Source organism: Macrobrachium nipponense, chromosome 7 (assembly GCF_015104395.2).
Source record: "Macrobrachium nipponense isolate FS-2020 chromosome 7, ASM1510439v2, whole genome shotgun sequence".
Classification (NCBI taxonomy): Eukaryota; Metazoa; Arthropoda; class Malacostraca; order Decapoda; family Palaemonidae; genus Macrobrachium; species Macrobrachium nipponense.
The window spans coordinates 84363727-84384499 of NC_061109.1; the positions used below are offsets into that span (position 1 = coordinate 84363727).

At 39.3% G+C, this 20773-nt stretch overlaps 1 protein-coding gene across 1 annotated transcript in view; it reads left to right on the forward strand.

Annotated features, from left to right (window-relative positions):
- Positions 1 to 20773, forward strand: part of LOC135217066 (kinesin-like protein Klp98A) — a gene marked incomplete in the record, with an annotated part of 164516 nt that overhangs the window by 53941 nt on the left and 89802 nt on the right. Inside the window, 4 exon segments of the mRNA XM_064252747.1 lie at positions 1326 to 1491; positions 13478 to 13647; positions 14180 to 14397; positions 19056 to 19243. Coding sequence (XP_064108817.1) covers positions 1326 to 1491; positions 13478 to 13647; positions 14180 to 14397; positions 19056 to 19243 — 742 coding nt within the window.

Below are 20773 nucleotides of genomic sequence, written 5' to 3' on the forward strand. Positions count from 1 at the left end.
AAAGTCTATGGTACAAAATCAAGTTTCAATAGAAAGACTTGTTTGTGCAAAATGGATGATGAAGGTAATGGGCTTGTAGATTCGTCTGTACCTTTCATAGTTGTTAAACACAAGGGGACTAAGTAATAGTGATTCCTTAATGTAAAAGACTAAGTGAGCCAGTATTGAATCATCCCATGAGGAGCATTACTATGTACAGAACACCTAAGAGTGCTGTGTGCACAAACTCATCAAGTAAATTGTGGAAGCTCAGTTTAAAAATGAGGGCTGTATGTTCATTCAAGAGAATGTTGACATATCAAAAATGGAATTACTTGGAAGTAAAGAATTCCCCATACACTTAATTCATGTTAATAATAGTGTCTAACAGCTTCAAGACTGGTATACAAAATTAATCACGAGTGCACAAGGGGTTTTGGAAGGCAACCAAAAAAAAGCTTCATTTAATAGAAAGCCTTGATACCATTATTCATTGCCGGACAACACAAGAGTCTAGAAAATTATATTTGCAATAAAGATTGAATACTCATGTCAATCATTAACTGTATACATACGGAATAACCATAGATTTGTCATTATATTCATATATGCCCAGGAAAATGTGTACTAAAATGATAGAGAAGTATAAATCTCCGAAGAAACTTACACTGATTCATCCATTAAACAGAGATCTAATTGAATTATGTTGTCATCTTAAATTTTTATCTAAATCATTGCCTAGATTGAACTATTTACATATGCAAATTTAGCATACTGATTTGTCCACTAAACAGAGATCTAAATGAATTATGTTGTCATCTTAAATTTTTATCTAAATTGTTGACTAAATTGAACAATTTACATATGCAAATTGAGCATACAGTAGTATTTAAAAAACTTGTTTAATGAAAATCTATAACATCATACACAGAAATTGCAAGACTGCTTTTGCAGGATGCATTATGTTGACTCTGTGACATTATCTTATTTTGAAATGAAAGGATGTTAATATCATTATTATTGTCAGATTTAATTTTTGGGGGGAATGCTGTTTTTTTTAAGTTACACACTGTTTGCCCATAACCATCTATGCACACCTCAAAGTATTAATCACATCATCATGAAGATTGCTGTTAAGAAGTTTGAGTTTTTGTCTTGTAGTGGAATGTTTCAGTTTTATTTTAAGTGTTTCCATTTTGTGTTACTATACAGTACAGTAGCATGGTGTTTACACACCATGCATAGATCATCTTTTATTTTGTACTTTGTAGACTTAAGCGTTTCTCATATTTTCTTAATACCATTGAGGCTTGTACATTGTATTTGTATTTGTTTGCACATTTTAGGGTAGAAGTGAGCTACCTAGAAATCTATAATGAACGAGTTAAGGACCTCTTGAGGCAGGGTGCACATAATGATACCCACAGTCTAAGGGTGAGGGAACATCCAAAGCTTGGTCCTTATGTACAAGATCTCTCCACACACTTAGTACATCATTACCCAGATATACAGGTATGTTACTATAAACTGGAAATTTTTTATATGCAATATACAAATCACAATTTTTTTGATGAGTTTTTGTCTTGATGGATAAAATAAACCTCTCAGATGAATAAATAAAACCTTTGGGTTGAGACCACTGGTGTTATTCAGTTGAGGTACCTCCATTAAGTGGCTCCAGTTACTAGGTGTTTATAGCCTTGGTAGTAACAGTTCTTTTTGATAGAATCAGGCTAATCAGGATCTCTGCCATAAAGCAGGCTGTAGGACTCCAGAACGGTACGTTTTTGATAGTGTAGTTGCTTGTTTTGTTCTCAAGGAGGTAGCCTCCATGGTGTGTCTGCTCTCCATGGTGACTAGTATCAAAGAAATATCTTTTAGCCTGGTCTTGTAGCTGGGTATTGTGTCGTAGTGATAAACACTATGACACATAACAGAGTATAATGAATTCAAAGGCAAGAGGGCATTTTCTCTCATCTTCAGTAAGGCTGAGCCCAGTTTTTCCCTCATCAAAATCTGGAAGAAATGACTAATGCGCATGTATGTTGACCATCTTGTTTATGACCAGGCCAGTTAAAAGACAATGAACAATACTCTCCTAGTCAATGTAGAGTGAAAACTTCAAGCCAGTGCTCTTCAGCAAAGATTGCATAGATTCTAAATTTGTTCCTATATGATATACAACCCCTAGGTTCTTTACATTAGGAATAACTTACGGTGAAACTGGAAAACAGCCGCTAGACTTTTAAACAAGATAGTTAGGTAGTTTAACTACCATTCCCACCTGGTTATAGTTAGGTAGTTTAACTACCATTCCCGCCTGATTATAGTTAGGTAGTTTAACTACCATTTCTGCCTGGTTATAGTTCGGTAGTTTAACTAACATTCCCGCCTGCCCAAACATAACCGTTCCAATTTGCTTGCTTCCGTTGCTTGATGCGGATGTGTCAACTCTTCGCTCTCTGCCTGACTGTCGCTAGTAGTTTTTCCCCCAGTGGGATATTTCTTGTTTTTTGTATGATGGTACGTGTATATTCGTTTCTTTGCAATGCAAGCCCATGAGACTAATAAGCTTACCCATAAGGAGGGAGGTTTGGGGGGGAGGGGGAAGGCAGGTGATCAGAGCATCCTCTGCTTGGGGGTCTCTGGTTGCATTGAGGGGGAGGATCCTCCCTTGGAGCAACAGGAGTCTCCCTCCATTAACCTGACTCTTGCTTCATCAGGTGTGGTGGAGGAGCAACTGTCTGATATGTTGGCAGCTTGGCTCTTGGTAGGACTTGTGGGAACTCCTTCTTTGCAAGTCCTGATGGCTCACCTTGCCAAGTCCGTAGTGACTTGTAGTGGAGATACTAACTACCAATACCGTGACTACCTTGGCCTTTGCCAAGGTCCTGACTATGGTTTTCTGTCATCACCTTATGGTTACCACTCCCTTGATGGTGATGGGTACAGCTGTACATAGGCCAGCCTATCGAGTTGCGGTACCTCCGCCTCCTAGCTTTGTCGTGTCTCCACCCACAGTTGCTGTGCCTGCTGCTCCTACAGTTATTGTCTCCACTGCTGCCACTACCCCTCTTGTACTGGAGACTCACACTGTTCTTGCTGTTGTTGCTGTTCCTGTTACCTAGGCAGCTCCTGCCTGGATGGAGGACCTAACCACCATCCTGAAGAAGGTGACAAAGAAGTCGAAGAAGAGGTCCAGGAAGGTTTTGCTTCTCTCTGTTTTTCATATGAGGTTTCCTCCCTCATTCGAAAAAAGCCCAGAAGCCTGACTATTGATCACACAGTCCATGTACTGTGATCAATTCATCAGTGGCAAGATTCTCTTCCTCGCTCTTTCAATCAGGAAGAAAATCCAGGTGTGCAAATGTTAGTCAGTTCTACAGACTCATTCAGATTCCTCCCCTCTAAATATGAGTCTTCTTAACCCTTAGAGTGCGGTTGTCGCCCCTGAGCAACGACAGACACTTGTTATAGGAGGGAGTGTGTCGACACTGGTTTACCACCATAGAAAAATGTTTACCCTTAAAATTACTGATCCATTTTCTTTGATTTACAATCATAGAAAACCTGATGGCAATATCTAACACCATCTATTCGTGGCGTCCCGAAACATAACAATAACAAAAGAACTCAATGTTTGTTTATTTATTCAGTATAAATTTGTATGTTTTACATATTAATGAATTTTTTGTGTTATGAATCAATGCTGGTTGAAAGTAATACTTTGATAAGTTACCACAAGCTTATGTAATAGTAAAATGAAGCAAATATAATGGCCAGAATCTAAATGTTATTGTTTGGCCCTTTAACCAGCCATTTAAATTTTCAGCCTTTTAATTGATCGTAAAGTACACAAATACAGTGGAACCTCGACATACAAAAGTCCCTAATTACGAAAAATCCAAGTTACGAAAGCAAAGACAAAGATTTTTTTTGCTTCTGTATACAAAAATAATTCAGGTTGCGAAAGGGTAAAGTCCGAGATTCTCCCAGACCGCCGAGAACAATTTTAAACTCGCGCGCCGCCAACTGAGTAGACTCGCCACCATCCTCCCACTCTCCCATTGGTTCCTGATGCTAGTCACTGCCGTAAGATCCTGCTCTCCTATTGGTCAGCATCTGTCACATCATGCCTCTATGTAAAGGCGTTCCTTGACCATTTTTTGCGGCAGCATTATCGTAAACACTGGAATTCGTTCATTCACATATACAGTAGTGCCTCAGGATAAGAAATTAATCTGTTCCGAAGCGGCCTTCGTAACCTAATTTTTTTGTATCATGAACTACGTTTTACATGTAAATTGCCTAATTCATTCCAAGCCCTACAAAAATACCACAGTAAATTTTATAATAATGCTAAATTGACCTATAAATAATGAAATACAACAATTTGGACCATTCAATACCTAACATAACCTTTATTGTGGTACGTATATGTAAATAAAGTGTATTAGTGTACATGGTACAAGAAATACTTTACGTACATATGTAGTAAAATGTGAAACCTTACCTTTCGAGTAAGGCGATCTCCGAAAGTGGCGACAGAAAACATGAACACTTAACTTTAGAAACACATTAAAAAATGGCAGAAAACATTAACACTAACCTATACGAAACGCATTAACAAATGGCAGTAACATTAACACTTCTTGATTATCTCCATCTTCGTTCTCCATAGAAAGCATCCTCTTCTTTCTGTGAACTTCAGCAACATTCTTGGGACCCATGGCTAATAATGTAAGTAATTAAGTTCACACACAACACGATAAAGTAACTTACAGTACAACAAAAGCGAAATCACTAACACAAATTTACGTTAACAAACTAAAATATATGTGAGCGAACAAATTCCATGATGCTGACCAATAGGAGAGCAGGATCTCATGGCGGTGACTAGCATCGGGAACCAATGGGAGAGCGGGAGGATGGTGACGAGTCTGCTCAGTTGGCGGCGCATGAGTTTTAAAATTGTTCTCGGTGGTCCGGCCTAATCTCGGACTTTACCCTTTCGCAACCTGAATTATTTTTGTATACAGAAGCAAAAAAATCTTCGTTTGCTTTAGTAACTTGGATTTTTCGTAAGTAGGGACTTTTGTATGTCTAGGTTCCACTGTATTTTGATTGTTAATGCAAATTCATGATAGTGATTTCGCTTTCGTTGTACTGTAAGTTATTTTATCATGTTGTGTGTGAACGTAATTACTTAAGTTATTAGCCATGGGTCCCAAGAATGTTACCGAAGTTCACAGAAAGAAGAGGATGCCTTCTATGGAGAACAAAGATGGAGATAATCAAGAAGTGTTAATGTTTTCTGCCATTTGTTAATGTGTTTCGTAAAGTTTAGTTGTGGCGGGATCACAAGCTTAAAAAACAAGTGGCAAAATCCTCCCCACATTAACCTAATCACTCGAGTTGCCAAACCCACCCTCAGTCACACTTTCTTCTTTACACAACAAAATACATGCAGGACAATTGACCTACACCTATACAAAAACAAAAAAACAAACAAACACAGAACACATGTACTTACCAACTCCAGATATTCCTGGGCTATCCTGTGCTGTCCACTGCTCGAGGTCACAGATACCAGCAACAACAACCAAGAACCACAACCCAATAACACAACAACAACCAAGGACTACAACCAACAATTCAACAACCAAGGACCACAACAACACAACAACAAAAAGGAACACAACTACAACTCAACAACACAGCAAACAACCAAGGAACACAACCACAACCTCACACATAACAACAAAACTCAACAACACAACAAAAGACCATTGCACAAACAACACAAAAAAGCACAACAGCACAGGCACAACAACTCTAAGCAAACAATACTAACTTAATAACAACCAAATAACAAATTAATAACACAAAACTCAGCTGAATATCACTGCCTTCTCCAAAATGTTCCAGCACTACTGTCTGTCAGTCACCAGCTTTCACCAAAGACTGACTGAAAACTATCTAAAACACAGAACTCTAACAATCAACAGCACCAACAGACAGCCCAGAACCCACCAACAACCATTTCAGTCATTAACTATCCATACAGCAATTACACCCTCTCTCTCTCTCATCTCGTCTCCCAATCTCTCTCTTCACTCACCCTCTCTCTCTCTCTCTCGTCGTCTCTCTCCGTCTCATCTCTCTCTCTTCTCTCCTCCTCTCTCACACAGACGTTGTCAAATGGAACTCCATAACTCCTCCATATTTCCTCCCCCATTACATTTGACAAAGTCTCCTTTCACTCACAACACCCACATTAAATAGCCTTTCGCAACACCCACGGATGCTCGGATGCAGGTCCCCTGGATCTTGTTTGAGGGCCCTCATACACATTTTCAGTTACACCGCCATTAACTTCTCCCCAACCACTTCCAGTCAGACTACCATTACTATCTCCCTCAATACCATCCTCCCAAATCCCATTCACTATCTCATCTACCCCTTCCAACTCTTGTCCGAATATCTCTTGTAACTCTGCCACCAAATCACTTACCTCATTTATACTCCTGCCAAACTTCCGAAGAGTCTTCAAACTGCCAACTACATCCTTACCACCTGATTCCCTTCCCGGTGAAACTTCACTAAACCCTGACAGTTCAAACCCACACGCGCTATATGTATCATTCCTCCCCTCAAAGACGTCCGTATTACCTGCCTTATCCACCATTTTTACCGTAACACTAACCCCTCTATCATGCAGTTCATGTTTCTCCCTGTCTTTCCCTTTCCTTACCTTCTTCCGCTTTCTTCCATACTCAACCAACACTAGCTGCCGATCTTCCAGACCTATTTGCTCACTGACACTCGGCACACATTTATTCTCCCTCAACCCCTCACTCATGGCATTCTCCCAAACATGCCGTCGCATACTAGACAACCCACCCAACTGAATCCTCTTAACACCTAGTTTCCAGAATTCCCAGCCTGACTCATCCTCTTTCGTCTACACACACTCGCCACGTGACCTTCCATTCCACATTCAGCACATTTCGCACGCTGTTCTTTACACATCCTAGCATAGTCCCCGCTCTTCCCGCAGTTGCCACAAACCATGTTCATACGGGTACCCCAACATCCACTAGCTATGTGCCCTACCTGTCCTCACCTATAAAATTTAATATCCCTATCTTTCTTACACTCACTCACCAAATGCCCTGTTTGCCCACACCCGAAGCACGCTCCTAACGCCCACCGACATTCATTCTTCCTGTGTCCTGGCTTACCACATCTATAACACTGATCTCCTCGCTCACAACTAACTGACCCTACTCTTCCAACACTCGCACTCCTATCTCTTTTAGGGCAAACTACACTCACATTACTTGCCCTAACGCTCCTATCTACCACTCGCTCTGCCATTCGCCGCAGCTCTTCCAAAACTGCCTCCCTATAGCTTCTAAAATCCGGAACAACCTCAGCTACTTCAGTCCTAACACTTCTACTCTCTTTCATACACCTATCTAACTTGTAATCCTCTACTATTTCTAAAATGTCGTTCCATGTTAACCTTTCATTCGTCCATTGCATTTTCTCCTTATGTTTCAGATTTATAAACTCATATACACTCTCTGGTGCAGTTGCCAACAACTTTCGCACTAACTCCTTACACTCATTTATCCCTTCGTCCCCAAACTTTTTCCTAGCTAATGTTTCTAACCTACAGACATACATCGACAACGACTCACCAACATTCATTCTTGCCTCTTCAAAATCTTGCTCTCTCTTATATCTAATGCTACTCTTTATCCTCTTTGCCTGTTCTACAATCCTAGCATTTACACTCTCATATGGCACATTTCCTACACTCATCATTACCCCATACATACTCAACAAAAATCCCTTCAAAAAGCTACCTAACTCCCTTGCCCAGACTCTCTTGTTATCCCCATACTTAGCCTCACAATACCTCTCATATTCTTTAAAAAAGTCCCCTATGTCCCTACTACCATATTCCTCGTATTGTGCACATCGGGGTACCTCTCTCATATACACAGCCTTTCGTACTTCCTGCTTACTCTCACTCTCACTTTCGCTACTTCCATTCTGACCCTTCTTTCCATCTTCCGAATACAGCAAATCCACTTCCATACTCACATCCATAATCTTGACTACGCTCTTCTTACCCTTCTTCTTTGTACCTACCTGTTTCCATTCACCGCTATCCAAATCACTCTCAGCCCTTTCCCCAATGTATTCTGTCGTAGTCTCAGCCTGTCCATCACCCTTACTAACCTTCTTTCCCTTAGTCTTCTTCTTTTCCTCAGCCACTTTCTTATTCTTGTCCTCAGGTTTATCCTTACCCTGTGTCTTCCCCTTCTTTCCCTTACCTATCACAACTAAATCACCTTCGTCACTCGTACTCTCATCCACTCGCTCTTTCACTTTCTACCACTCCTGGCCCGTCACAAGACCCAGTAGGCCTACCTCCTACAGCTCCCTCTCCCACGAATCCCTTCATCATTTCCTGCATCATCTCTTGCACTGCATTCATCATTGCCCCCAATTTTTCATCCATTTTCTCAACCATTCTGTCCTCCTCTTCTTTCATTTCCACTTTTGCACTCCTTAGCATTCCTCTCATTTCCTCTAACTCGCTCTTCAGCTCCTCGCACTCTACCCTCAATCTCTCATTCTCCACTTCAATCCTTCCCTTAGCTTCCCTCGCCAACCTCAGCTCCTCCTTCAGCCTCTCTATCTCCTTCAACCCTTCCATCCTCACTTTCTCCGCCAATCACACAACTCACTACCCCAATTGCCCTGCAGCTGCCAAACCCACCCTCAGTCATACTTTCTTCTTTACACAGCAAAATACACGCAGGACAATTGACCTACACCTATACAAAAACAAAAACAAACAAACACAACACATGTACTTACCAACTCCAGATATTCCAGGGCTATCCTGTGCTGTCTGCTGGTCGAGGTCACAGAGATACTAACAACAATAATCAAGAACCACAACCCAATAACTCAACAACAACCAAGGACTACAACCAACAATTCAACAACCAAGGACCACAACAACACAACAACAAAAGAGGAACACAAATACAACTCAACAACTCAGCAAACAACCAAGGAACACAACCACAACCTCACACATAACAACAAAACTCAACAACACAACAAAAGACCATTGCACAAACAACACAAAAAATCACAACAGCACAGGCACAACAACTCTAAGCAAACAACACTAACTTAACAACAACCAAATAACAAATCAATAACACAAAACTCAGCTGAATATCACTGCCTTCTCCAAAATGTTCCAGCACTACTGTCTGTCACCAGCTCTCACCAAAGACTGACTGAAAACTATCTAAAACACAGAACTCTAACCATCAACAGCACCAGCAGACAGCTCAGAACCCACCAACAACCAATTCAGTCATTAACTATCCTTACAGCAATTACACTCTCTCTCTCTCTCACACAGACATTGTCAATTGGAACTCCATAACTCCTCCATATAGTGTTAATGTTTTCTGCTATTTTTTAATGTTTTATAAAGTTAAGTGTTCATGTTGTCTGCCATTTGTTCTCCTCTTCTGTCACCACTTTCGGAGATCGCCTCACTCGAAAGGTAAGGTTCCACATTTTACTACATATGTACTTACATTTACGTACAGTATTTCTTGTACCATGTACTACACTAATACACTTTATTTACAGGTATGTACTACAATAAAAGTTATGTTTGGTATTGAATGGTCCAAATTGTTGTATTTCATTATTTATTGGTCAATTTAGCTTGTCAATTTACATGAAAAATGTAGTTCGAGATACGAAAAAATCAGGTTACGAAGGCTGCTTTGGAATGGATTAATTTCATATCCTGAGGCACTACTTTATGTGAATGAGTAATCTATGTATGTTTTTATGTTAGGCTATATAAAGACATATACTTTTCTTCATATATATGTATATGTAAATCTACATAGTATATATAAATAGAGAAACAGAGGAAGAAGTAGAGCGAGAAAGAGATAGAGGAGGATTTGTATAGTCAAGACATACTTGCCAGAGTGTTTTAGGTACGTGTTACGAACCGAGAGAGGTCCGCTTCAGGTTCGATATTATTATAAACAAAACGAATTCAACACCAACAGTTTAAACTGGGGATACAAATATAGAAAGAAACACTAACACAACAAAGGTTTATTTACAAGCTTACTAACAGATAAATGCAGAATGGTGTCTCCTATTTACATAAAAAAGGTAAAATCTTACACTGCATGAACTGGGGGAACAGTGAGGTAATGAAAGTACTTGCCAACCAGTTTTGCAACTCGAAACGATGGCTTCAGAAAAGGAGAACTCTAATTGTAGACGCCTTCTTGCCTCTGTATTGCAGAAAATAATGTCTACTCTTGATACTTGAAGGGCAGGAACTCCCCAAAACCTCTAGCAGGACGTTTCTTCTCTGAAGTCTTGTTCAACGTCGAAATACCTCGGTCGTCCACTCCTGAAGACGATTTGACCAGAATCCGATCAAACTCACGAGCATCTTTTTCTCTCTGATCCTTCGTCCTTCTTCTTCTCTTATCTCACTCTGATGATCTCTGCTATTGATCTCTCACTGATCTGATCTGTGACTCTTACTAATGATCTCTTACTCTGTGACTAACTTATGATCTCTGCTCTGTGACTAACTGAAGATCTCTTACTCTGTGACTAACTGATGATCTCTGCTTTCTCCTACTTCGTCCATCGTATTTATACGGCATTCTGGGGGTGGAGCGTACGGCGAACGTCACAGACTCCCGAGATTACTATTAGAACTTCTTAGAAGACTCTCGACGGAATATTGTATCATATTTTGCTGCGTTTCTCACACACTTCGGTGCCTGTTGCGTTCCACAACACTCCTGCCGATTCTAGAACCATCATGAGAACAGGTGCCTCCAACACATGCGCGAATGCCTCTGTGTTGCAGAACTTCTCAAAGATGCGTTTTCCTTTTGTTTATCTGTCTTTGCTATAAAGCAATTACCATGACAGTACGCTAGGATTTGTGGACATTGTTTGGGAAAGGAAAAAATACATTTTAGAGGGCTAGGCTTCGTGGACATTGTTTGGGAAATGATAGATGATTACTGATTGATTTAGCCAGTTTATTTGGAAAGTGTTGAAAGTTAGTACTGACTGAGCAATGCAAGCTAAACTCATAACACCAGTCATTATTATTTTTCTTGCATTTCCTGTCTTGCTTTTGCTTCACATGCACAGTTGTGTAGGTTAGATCACTTTTGGTTTTCCGCTCTAGTTTTACATTTTTATCTAAGGTAATGATTGTTTTATTTGTTTTTGTATCACTACACAGCTATGTAGTCTATGCTTGCTGTGTAGGTTAGCTTAGTTTTCAGCCTGGAAAAGTTTGAATAAGAGTTACCGTTTGATCAATGGTTAGTTACCACTGATCAAACAGTAACTCTGATCTTGTACCAATTTACATGGTTTTGCAAATGGATTGTTGGAAGGTTATTCAAAAAGGCCACTGATTGGTAAGAGGAGACTGGAATCACCATTATCAAACACTCACAGGCAGGCGTTTCATTACTCAATTTGTAAACAAAAATAACATGCCTGATTGTATTGTTTGCGTTATAAGTACTGACTGCTGCTTGAAGAAAAAGGGCAGTGCAAAAGGAGACAAACGACATACCACTGAGAGACCTGTTCTAACTAAACCACCTTTGTGCATTTTGCCATGCTTCAAAATGTACCATATTGTAAGCAAGTACAAAAAGACCTGTGAATGTAAAAAGCTATAAAAAACAGTGGATAGCTGAAAATTTGTTTTGAAAGTTTCCTGAATGAAAATACCCATTTCGTTTGAGACGAGATTTTTTTCATATATAATGCACTAAATACTTTTCAATTTCATTCCTGTCTTTATACCATATATAAAAGGTTCTTTCTGTTATTTTCATATAATAAAAATTGAACTGTATGAAATAAAAGTTATATTGCAAATTCTTTTCATGTTTCTTTCAACACTACAAAATCTCACAAAAGCAGTACGTAAAAGGTACCTATTTTACCAAAAAAAAAAAAAAATAATGCTCTCCAAAGTTTTTTTTTTTTTACCATTTAAAAAAAACAGTATTTTTCAGGACTTTAATCACATTTTAGAAAAAAATAATGCCAGATATGGAAAATATAGGTCCTATTCTTATAACAAGAGGTATATGAAGGCAATTGGAGCATTTTCATTTTTTTATGAAGTTTTACACACCCAGGGGGGAAATTCCAAGTGCATATTGACGTAATCTAAGGGTTAATGTAAAGGATCGAGGGTTTCTATATTGTGTAGGAACAAATGACAATTTTTAAAGTAAATTCTGTTTTTCCTAACTATACAAACCTGAGGTCCTTTACACATTATTGCACACTTCATGCACCCCTCAATCTGTTAGCTGGGCCAAAAGCAAATTGGAATATGTACGTTTTGGCAGGCAGGACTTCCGCCAACCAAATGGTAGTTAAACTACTTAACTACCTTGTTTTATAGTCTAACAGCTGTTTTCCAGCTTTGCTGTAGGCAATTCTTAATGTAAAAAGACCTCAGGTTTGTATAGTTAGGAAAAATACAATTTATTTTAAGGGAAATTGCCATTTTTTCATCATGGAAACATATGAACAGATATGAAATGTACTGGCTGGTGAAAAGTACTTTTTAGTGCATTATACACATACTTTCTAATATTTTTTGTACCTCTTCATTATACCTCAGGAAGGAGTTTAATACAAAATGTACTGAGATAGGAAGGTGTAGTACATTCACCCCATGAAATCTCAGGTGAAAGTATTCTGCCTTGTACCCTGTTACCAGACGCTGTAGTCATTTATGTTCCATGCAAGTGATTTGAACATTATCTTGCAAAATTCATTCAAATATCATAACACAAAATAATATATGATGATACAGCCCACTTCTCTTTTGCCATTATTGTGCATCATAGGGTGTGTTCCACCAGAAAAGGGTTAAGAGGTTGAGCTGTGACTTAATTCATAATAAGCCCAGCCCATTTTTCTTCATTTTCCTTGCTTTGTTTTCTTTGTGCCTGGGATGGTTGGCTTTCTAATAGCCAAGAAAAAATATGAAAGGAATGAGGTTATGCAAATCCAACAGTCCTAAACATTTTGCCCAAAAGTTTCCCTAGGCATCTCACCTGTGGGGTTGACTTTGTAAAGTAAGTTCTGTTTGTATGATTACATCCAAAAAACTTATGTGTGGTTTGTTTCACAAATATAAATCTCACATCTTAAAATATCTCTCTCTCCTCCAGTTGGTACACATCTCAGGTTAGTAGGCAAAACTTTTAAGTGAACAGCCAGTACATGAGGGAAGTGTAATTAAGAAATGCGTAACTTTGCTTCTTTTCTTAGCATTGAGCTTGAACTTTGTTTTTGTATTTATTGTTTTAGAATTAGTCTTAGTCTATTAAACAAGTTTTCTTGAATATTGCAGGAACTAATGAAAAGGGGTAATTCCCACCGTACTACTGCTAGTACCCACATGAATGATACAAGCTCCAGAAGCCATGCAATCTTTACTGTTACTTTCATTCAAGCCAAACTCCTGTCTGATACACCTTTGGAAACCCGTTCAAAGATTCACTTGGTAGATTTAGCAGGGAGGTAAGTTGCTAGATAAATAAAAATAAAATACTCCGGTGATCAATTTTATATAAGTGAATCTGCTAATGCTAACTCATTACTTATGAAAACTCTCATTATCTAGAAGTTTTTACCAACTCAACATATTTGCCTTGGTACTGACTTTTTCTGCTCTTATCTCTTCTCAGTGGTGACAAACTGTTTGTAAATAATGGATTTATAGTGATCTTATGTTTTTGATCACAATTAATCATAATTTATAGTTCTGTTCTCCCATCCCATCTCTCTTCAAATAGAGATTAACAAACAAGAATGAAAACAGTCACTTCATGGATTGGAGAGTTAGCTGGGCATTGTGAATTGAGAGCTTTCTTTGAAGAAATTTGCGTTGTGCATGTGGATGAATTCTGCACTGTGAAAGAATGTTTAATTTAATGGATTTGAATAAAGACTTATTTATTGTAAAAACTTAATTTTTAATGTATTGCAAGGTTTTCTTCATATTTTCATACTTTCAAGATACTCACTCATGAGGTGTTTGTTTCAACCACAGTGAGAGAGCAGATGCAACAGGGGCAACAGGACAGAGATTAAAAGAAGGTGCTCACATCAACAAATCCTTAGTTACCCTTGGTTCTGTCATCAGTGCCCTTGCTGAGCAAGCAGCAAAAACAGCAGGAAAATCTGTTTTCATCCCTTACAGGGATTCTGTCCTTACATGGCTACTAAAAGATTCTCTTGGTGGGAATTCAAAGACCATCATGATAGCAAGTAAGTACTTGTTCATTCAATTTGATTTATACAGTTAGGGTTAGAAGATAATATTGGTTGCTTCAAAATTTGTGCATTGTTACTGTTATTTATTTTTTATTATTATTAGTTATTATTATTATTGTTGTTGTTGTTGTTGTTGTTGTTGTTGTTGTTGTTGTTGTTGTTGTTGTTGTTGTTGCCCCTTGAAGAAAACCAATGTGGTCTACCGGTACTCGTGTCCCGTCCGAGGGTGCCTCCGCACATACATCGTTATGACCACCGGTGTTTCTCTAAAATGATTTCCTACCATGCCTAAGAAGGGGCTATCTTTAACCACTCCTTGATTGCCCATAACCAGAGAATTACAAGAGGAGACATAATCCCAAATATAGAAATCATTGACTGAACTACAGACCACCGCTGCCTATGCTTCCTGGAAGCATTGCACTTTGGGAAGGAGAAAAACCAACCCTCAGCATCACTTGAGAAACCTTTCTCCTCCCCTGGGCTATCATGAGACCAGCACCAAACACCCCCCCCCCCCCCCATAGTGAGTGAGTGAATCAAAATTCTGCAACTGAGGATCAAAAGTCTCCTATTTATCCCCAGCACTACAATGCTGCACACATGCAAGATGAGCCCCAACCAATAACGCAGGAGAGCAGGCTTCACTCACGGTGACCCGCCCCAGGCAGCCAATCATAATTAAGCATTGATCAGGACCCCCCTTATAAATACCGACCCAACCAAGCGCCTTGTTTCTCCAGATTCTTTTCACCATGTCTTGAAGATGACCATCGAGCTGATTGAAACATGTCAACATTACCACTACTACTGCTACTACTAGAAGAACCCTATCCAGACCACCTAACGAAACCATGAAGGAATCCACGGATTTCTGACTGAATATTTTCAATAGAATATTTCCTGCACTCCATGCTGTCTTTTTCCAATTCTAGGTTAATGGTATTTCAGTTTTATGAGGCTTATCTAATGCCATAAAATCTGCAATTTTTGGCATCATAACGGGCCAAGTTTTGGTTATCGGTGCCATAATTGCTAAGTCTTGGTTAATGGCGGTTTTCACTTATCAGCACCCTGCTGAGAATGGAACCCCCACCAGTAACTGGGGACTGCTTGTCTAAATATTGGCCAATTGCTGACTAACATCATTGAGCCTGAAAAGCAAATTGTTCCTACACGCACGATATACAAGCCCTCGGTCTTTTTCATAAGGAATTACTTTTGGCGTAGCTGGAATTATGGCAGTAACCACCTTGTGGCAGGCGGGTAGGCTAGCCTGCCTGGATGTAAACACTTCACTTTGCTTTCAGCCGTCATCTGATGAAGGACATGTGTTTGTGAGCTCTGGCTGACTGGTCGTTGATCTTTTATTCCGGTGGGATCTCTCTGGTTTATTTTTGTCGATAAATAAATATGTATATGCAGTGTTTGTTATTGATATTAAATTCAATTAATATACAAACCCACTTTTTGTGATAACCTTTATAGCCGCCTCTCTACTTGTGTTAAGAGTCGGCGGCAAAGGTATGCCAACATATTATTTACATTCTTTTGCCCTTTAATGTGAGGACGAGATATGTATTAAATGTGAGGTTGAGACATGTATTTAATGTGAGTGATATTGATCCTGTAACGAGACATGTATTCATCCAAAAATGTGCTTACGCTTGGGAATTACCAAGGGAAACTTCAAAGGTTTGTCCCTGTTTTGTTTTTGTGGTAATTTCTCTTTTCCTTCATCCTTTCACATACTATCGGACGAAAGTAGAAGAAGGGGCGTGTTGTGTTGATGTTTGGGGGATCTCACTCACTTTGGAGGCCAGTGCCCTTGGATGCGAGAGGAGTATCCTTATTACTTTAATAATTTTTTCCTTATTTTACAGACTAACAGTGGTGATTGTGTTTACAGCAGTATTGGTTGGATAGCTCTTTCTAACCTTGGAATTGTACCTGTGACTTGCCAGCCCTGCTTGCCGCAGCCAATCCTGCTGGCTCTCCGAGATAATTCAGTCGAGTTTTGTCTCTCCTCCTCTGCGATGATTGATTACCGAATCGAATCTCTGCCCGGCTATCACAGACTTAGGTCTCTGGTTGGCTGGAATTCTTGCATACGCATACGACCATCTCTACTGCATCAACTTTTGCCGTCGAGAATTTTCAGACAGAGATATCTCACTAGACTCGTTATCATCTTTCTGTTTACCTCACAGTAACAGAAGTCTGTAGCCTAGTCTTCCGCTTCATCGCACCTGCCGCTGCAATGACGCAGAATGATTTCTTCAGACATCTGAGTTTGTCTTCTAAATACATCTCGTAATTCGTAGGTGTGCAATTCTTTGTTCACCCCGAATTGTAGATGAATAACGGAAGACTTCGCCTGTTCACCGCCCTGCCAGCTCTACTTCCAAGTAATAGAAATGTCCTCCCTGATCCAGCCCATGAGAAGTGGTTCTTCAGGCAGTACAATCCCTGTGTTATCATTAATGAAAGGCGCTCCCCTTTCATTGCAAACTCCGACTTCTCACCGAACAGCAATGAAATAGCGGTTTAGCGTTTTCAGTCCTCTGTAAAACAACAGGGATTAAAGCCGTCTTCACGGGTTGGTGTCATCGACGGGACTTTTTCTACGTTCAGAATCTTGAGAGTTAACTTCTTTCGATTCGGCTGTGAAGATGTAGGTCCGCATTCACCTTAGTCTTTTACTGGCATATAGTGTTGTTTCTCCTTAGTTGAGATTCAACTACTATGAGAACTTCTGTCTTGCCATCAGGGACCTCGGTCTCTAGAAAGCAATTGACTTTCGTCTGATGGGCGCATGCCTTGAGAGAATCATCATCGTCTCCCAACATCGGTGGCGAACAAGGTAGACGATTTGTATGGTTTTTCGGCATAACCCTTCAAAAGCCGAGTGTCATGTGACTACGTCTCGGATGCATGACTGTTCACCTCACACCGAGCGTAGTCAGTCGGCCGCTGTTGAAGAGTCCGAGACTGTCATTAGCTACGCTGTGGACTTTGTATTGGTTGATCCAGATCAGTCATTACTTTGTCCTATTGGCGTGTTCCTGTATCCATAAGGATCGACACCCACCATGGAGTGTCATGTCTTTATCCGCTGCAGAATATTATGAGACCGTGAGAGACTTCTCTGCAGTTGGATAGTCCAGTGGATGGGTACTTGTCATCACTCTGGAGAATATGTCGGACAGGAAGATAGATAAGATCATTGCGACCTTATTTATCTATCCCTTCGGGCTTGCCCACAGGTCCTTGGAACCTCATTTCTTTGGACCATTGGTGGATGCTTGCAGGTTGTGTTTGCTTACCCAGCTCCTTCAAGAGGACAAGTTGCATCTTGCCTATGGTGTGCTGTTCTAGAGGTAAGAAGGATGCGAGAGTGACTGGCCTCTCCACCTTCCCCACCTCGTCCTTCCACTCCTCTTTCTTCGGGTCGAGGATAGGACTCGAACTTACACTGGCTGGTCGGACGATTGATGCGGTAAGCTTATACATAAAGCAATCTTTTTATGTTTCTTATCAGAATCATAGAAGCAATCCCGCTCCTTCCTCTAGCAAGGGGAGAAAGGAGACTGGCAATAATGCAAATCCTTCCCAGAACTTTGCATTAATGTCTCCGACTAAATATTCTACACAGCCCATTTTCGGATGAGTTACGATTCCTCACTCATTTCGAAAAGGCCCAGAAGTCTGATTCTTCATCATGCAGCTCCTATACTCCAGTCAAGTTGTCAGAGGCAGGGCACTCCTCCTCGCTCTTACAACCAAGAGGAATAGCCTATGTGTGTAGAACTCCAGTCAGTTCTAGAGGCTCACTCAGATTCCTCCCACCAATCAGTGAGTCTTCCTTATGTAAAGGACCGAGGGTTTGTATGTCGTGTAGGAACAAATCACAATTTTTGGAAGTAAATTGTATTTTTCCTAACTATACAAACCTGATGTCCTTTACATACATGCCCACCTCATGCACCCCTCAATCTGAACCTGGGCCAAAAGGCAAAGTGGAGTGTTTACATCCGAGCAGGCTAGCCTACCTGCCTGCCACACAGTAGTTACTGCCTAACCACCTTGTTCAAGAATTTAACGGCCATAGTTCCAGCTACGCCAAAAGTAATTCCTTATGTAAAGGACCTCAGGTTTGTATAGTTGGAAAAATACAATTTACTTCCAAAAATTGTGATTTATGTGGAAAAAATATAAAAGGTCCTGTACCATAAGATGAAGTCGCAAAATACAGCCATCCTTTTATTTGTATATGTAACTTACACACAACACTATGGGATAATGTAATAGGATGCTCAAAAAATGAATAAATAATGTTGGAAGTCCTAAGAGAAGGCAGTACAGCTTTGAGGATGATGGTGCACAGTTACGTGTAGCTGCCTATTAAGATAAGGGAGCTTGCTGAGTATGCGCATTGGATTTTTCTTTCCTTTAATTTTGTATCTGTGCTTGGATGCATTCTGCAGAGGAATAGGCTATTTTATGGTGGATGGGTTTGTATACAAACTCATGTTACTGTTAAAACATAGATTCAAGTAACTGACTTTCATTTTCATTAAATGTGGCTCATATAAAAATTGCATCTGAAAATAGAAATGTATATTCATAACTTGTTCTTTTTTCTTTCAAAGCCATATCACCAGCAGATGTCAACTATGGTGAAACATTGAGCACACTAAGGTATGCCAATAGGGCAAAGAATATTATCAATAAGCCAACAATTAATGAAGATCCAAATGTAAAATTGATAAGGGAACTAAGAGAGGAGATCCTCAACCTCAAATCCATGCTTAAGGAATCAGGGATGATGGAGCCCAATGTAAGTAAAACAAAACTTCAAAATTCCTCTCTCTCTCTCTCTCTCTCTCTCTCTCTCTCTCTCTCTCTCTCTCTCTCTCTCTCTCTCTCTCTCTCGTCCTCTCTCATAATATAGTATATATATATATATATATATGATATATATATATATATATATATATATATATATATATATATATATATATACACATACATACATACATACATACATACATACATACATACATACATACATACATACATACATACATACATATATACATACTCTCTCTCTCTCTCTCTCCTCTCTCTCTCTCTCTCACTCTCTCTCTCTCATCTCGTCTCTCTTTATATTCTCATCTATATATATAATATATATATATATATATACATATATATATATATATATATATATATATACATTACATACATACATACTACATACTACATACATATCTACATACATACATACATACATACATACATACATACATACATACATACATACATACATACATGCATGCATAAAACTAGTATTTTCTTGATTTGTAAATAGTTAAGCTAGTTTAAAAAAAAGTAGCAAAAATTTAAGCTTTAGAATTTGGGATGTTCACAGATGATCACCTATGAGACTCTTGCTGTTTAGCATGAAAATACAGAGCACTGTAGAATTGACCTTATTATTAGCTGAAGAATTGGTTAGAAAATTGGGTTGTGGAAATGTTAGATGCAAAGAGAGTGGAAAGCTAAAGTCCATTCAGGGAAGTAGCCTTGCAGATGCCATGGGAAAGTGCTGGCATGAAACCAGTACGGTTTTATGTACTAACTATTACAGGTGTGTCACTAGAAATGCTCAGGATTACAAAATATACATGAAGTAAGGGATTTCTTTCATGTATAAAGAGGGAAAATTGGGAAGAGATAAAGGCGAAGCACCATGTTCCGGCAAAAGGGGGAAATCTCAAAAGAGCTAGATCAGTTTTGTTACCTTGGAAAAACACTAGTCTGTGAAGCAGTTAGCATTATGTGGGCAGTAAGAAAAAACTGGGAAGAAATTACTGGACTAATGGTAAATAAAAGTATCATAGAAGGAAGCAGGGAAGACAGAGAACTGACAAAGAACATAAAGATTTTGATTCGGAAAAATAGTAACTATAGAATGCTATGACTCATGTTCCAAGTGTGGGGTTAAGAAAGTATGTATCACGAATGAGGAATTAGCAAATAGATGTTATATCTAGTCAGGAAAACAGACTGAGATTTTAAAGAGAGAGATGGTTTGGACATGTAACAAGAAGGAAGGAGAACAGTTAGTCAGAAAAGGAATAGTAGATATAGAAGTAGCAGTAAGAAGACCTGTAAGAATTGCTGAGAAGAATGTCATAAAGGAAAACCTAGACCATACTGTATACACAAGGCAAGAGGATAGAGAGAGCGCATTTCACATCCAGACTCATGGAGGATCAGCTGATGTAATAAGGAATTACTGCATGTTGAAAATTAGTTTAGAAGGAAAAATAATTTATTTTGGACATTTAAATGGGAAAATTGT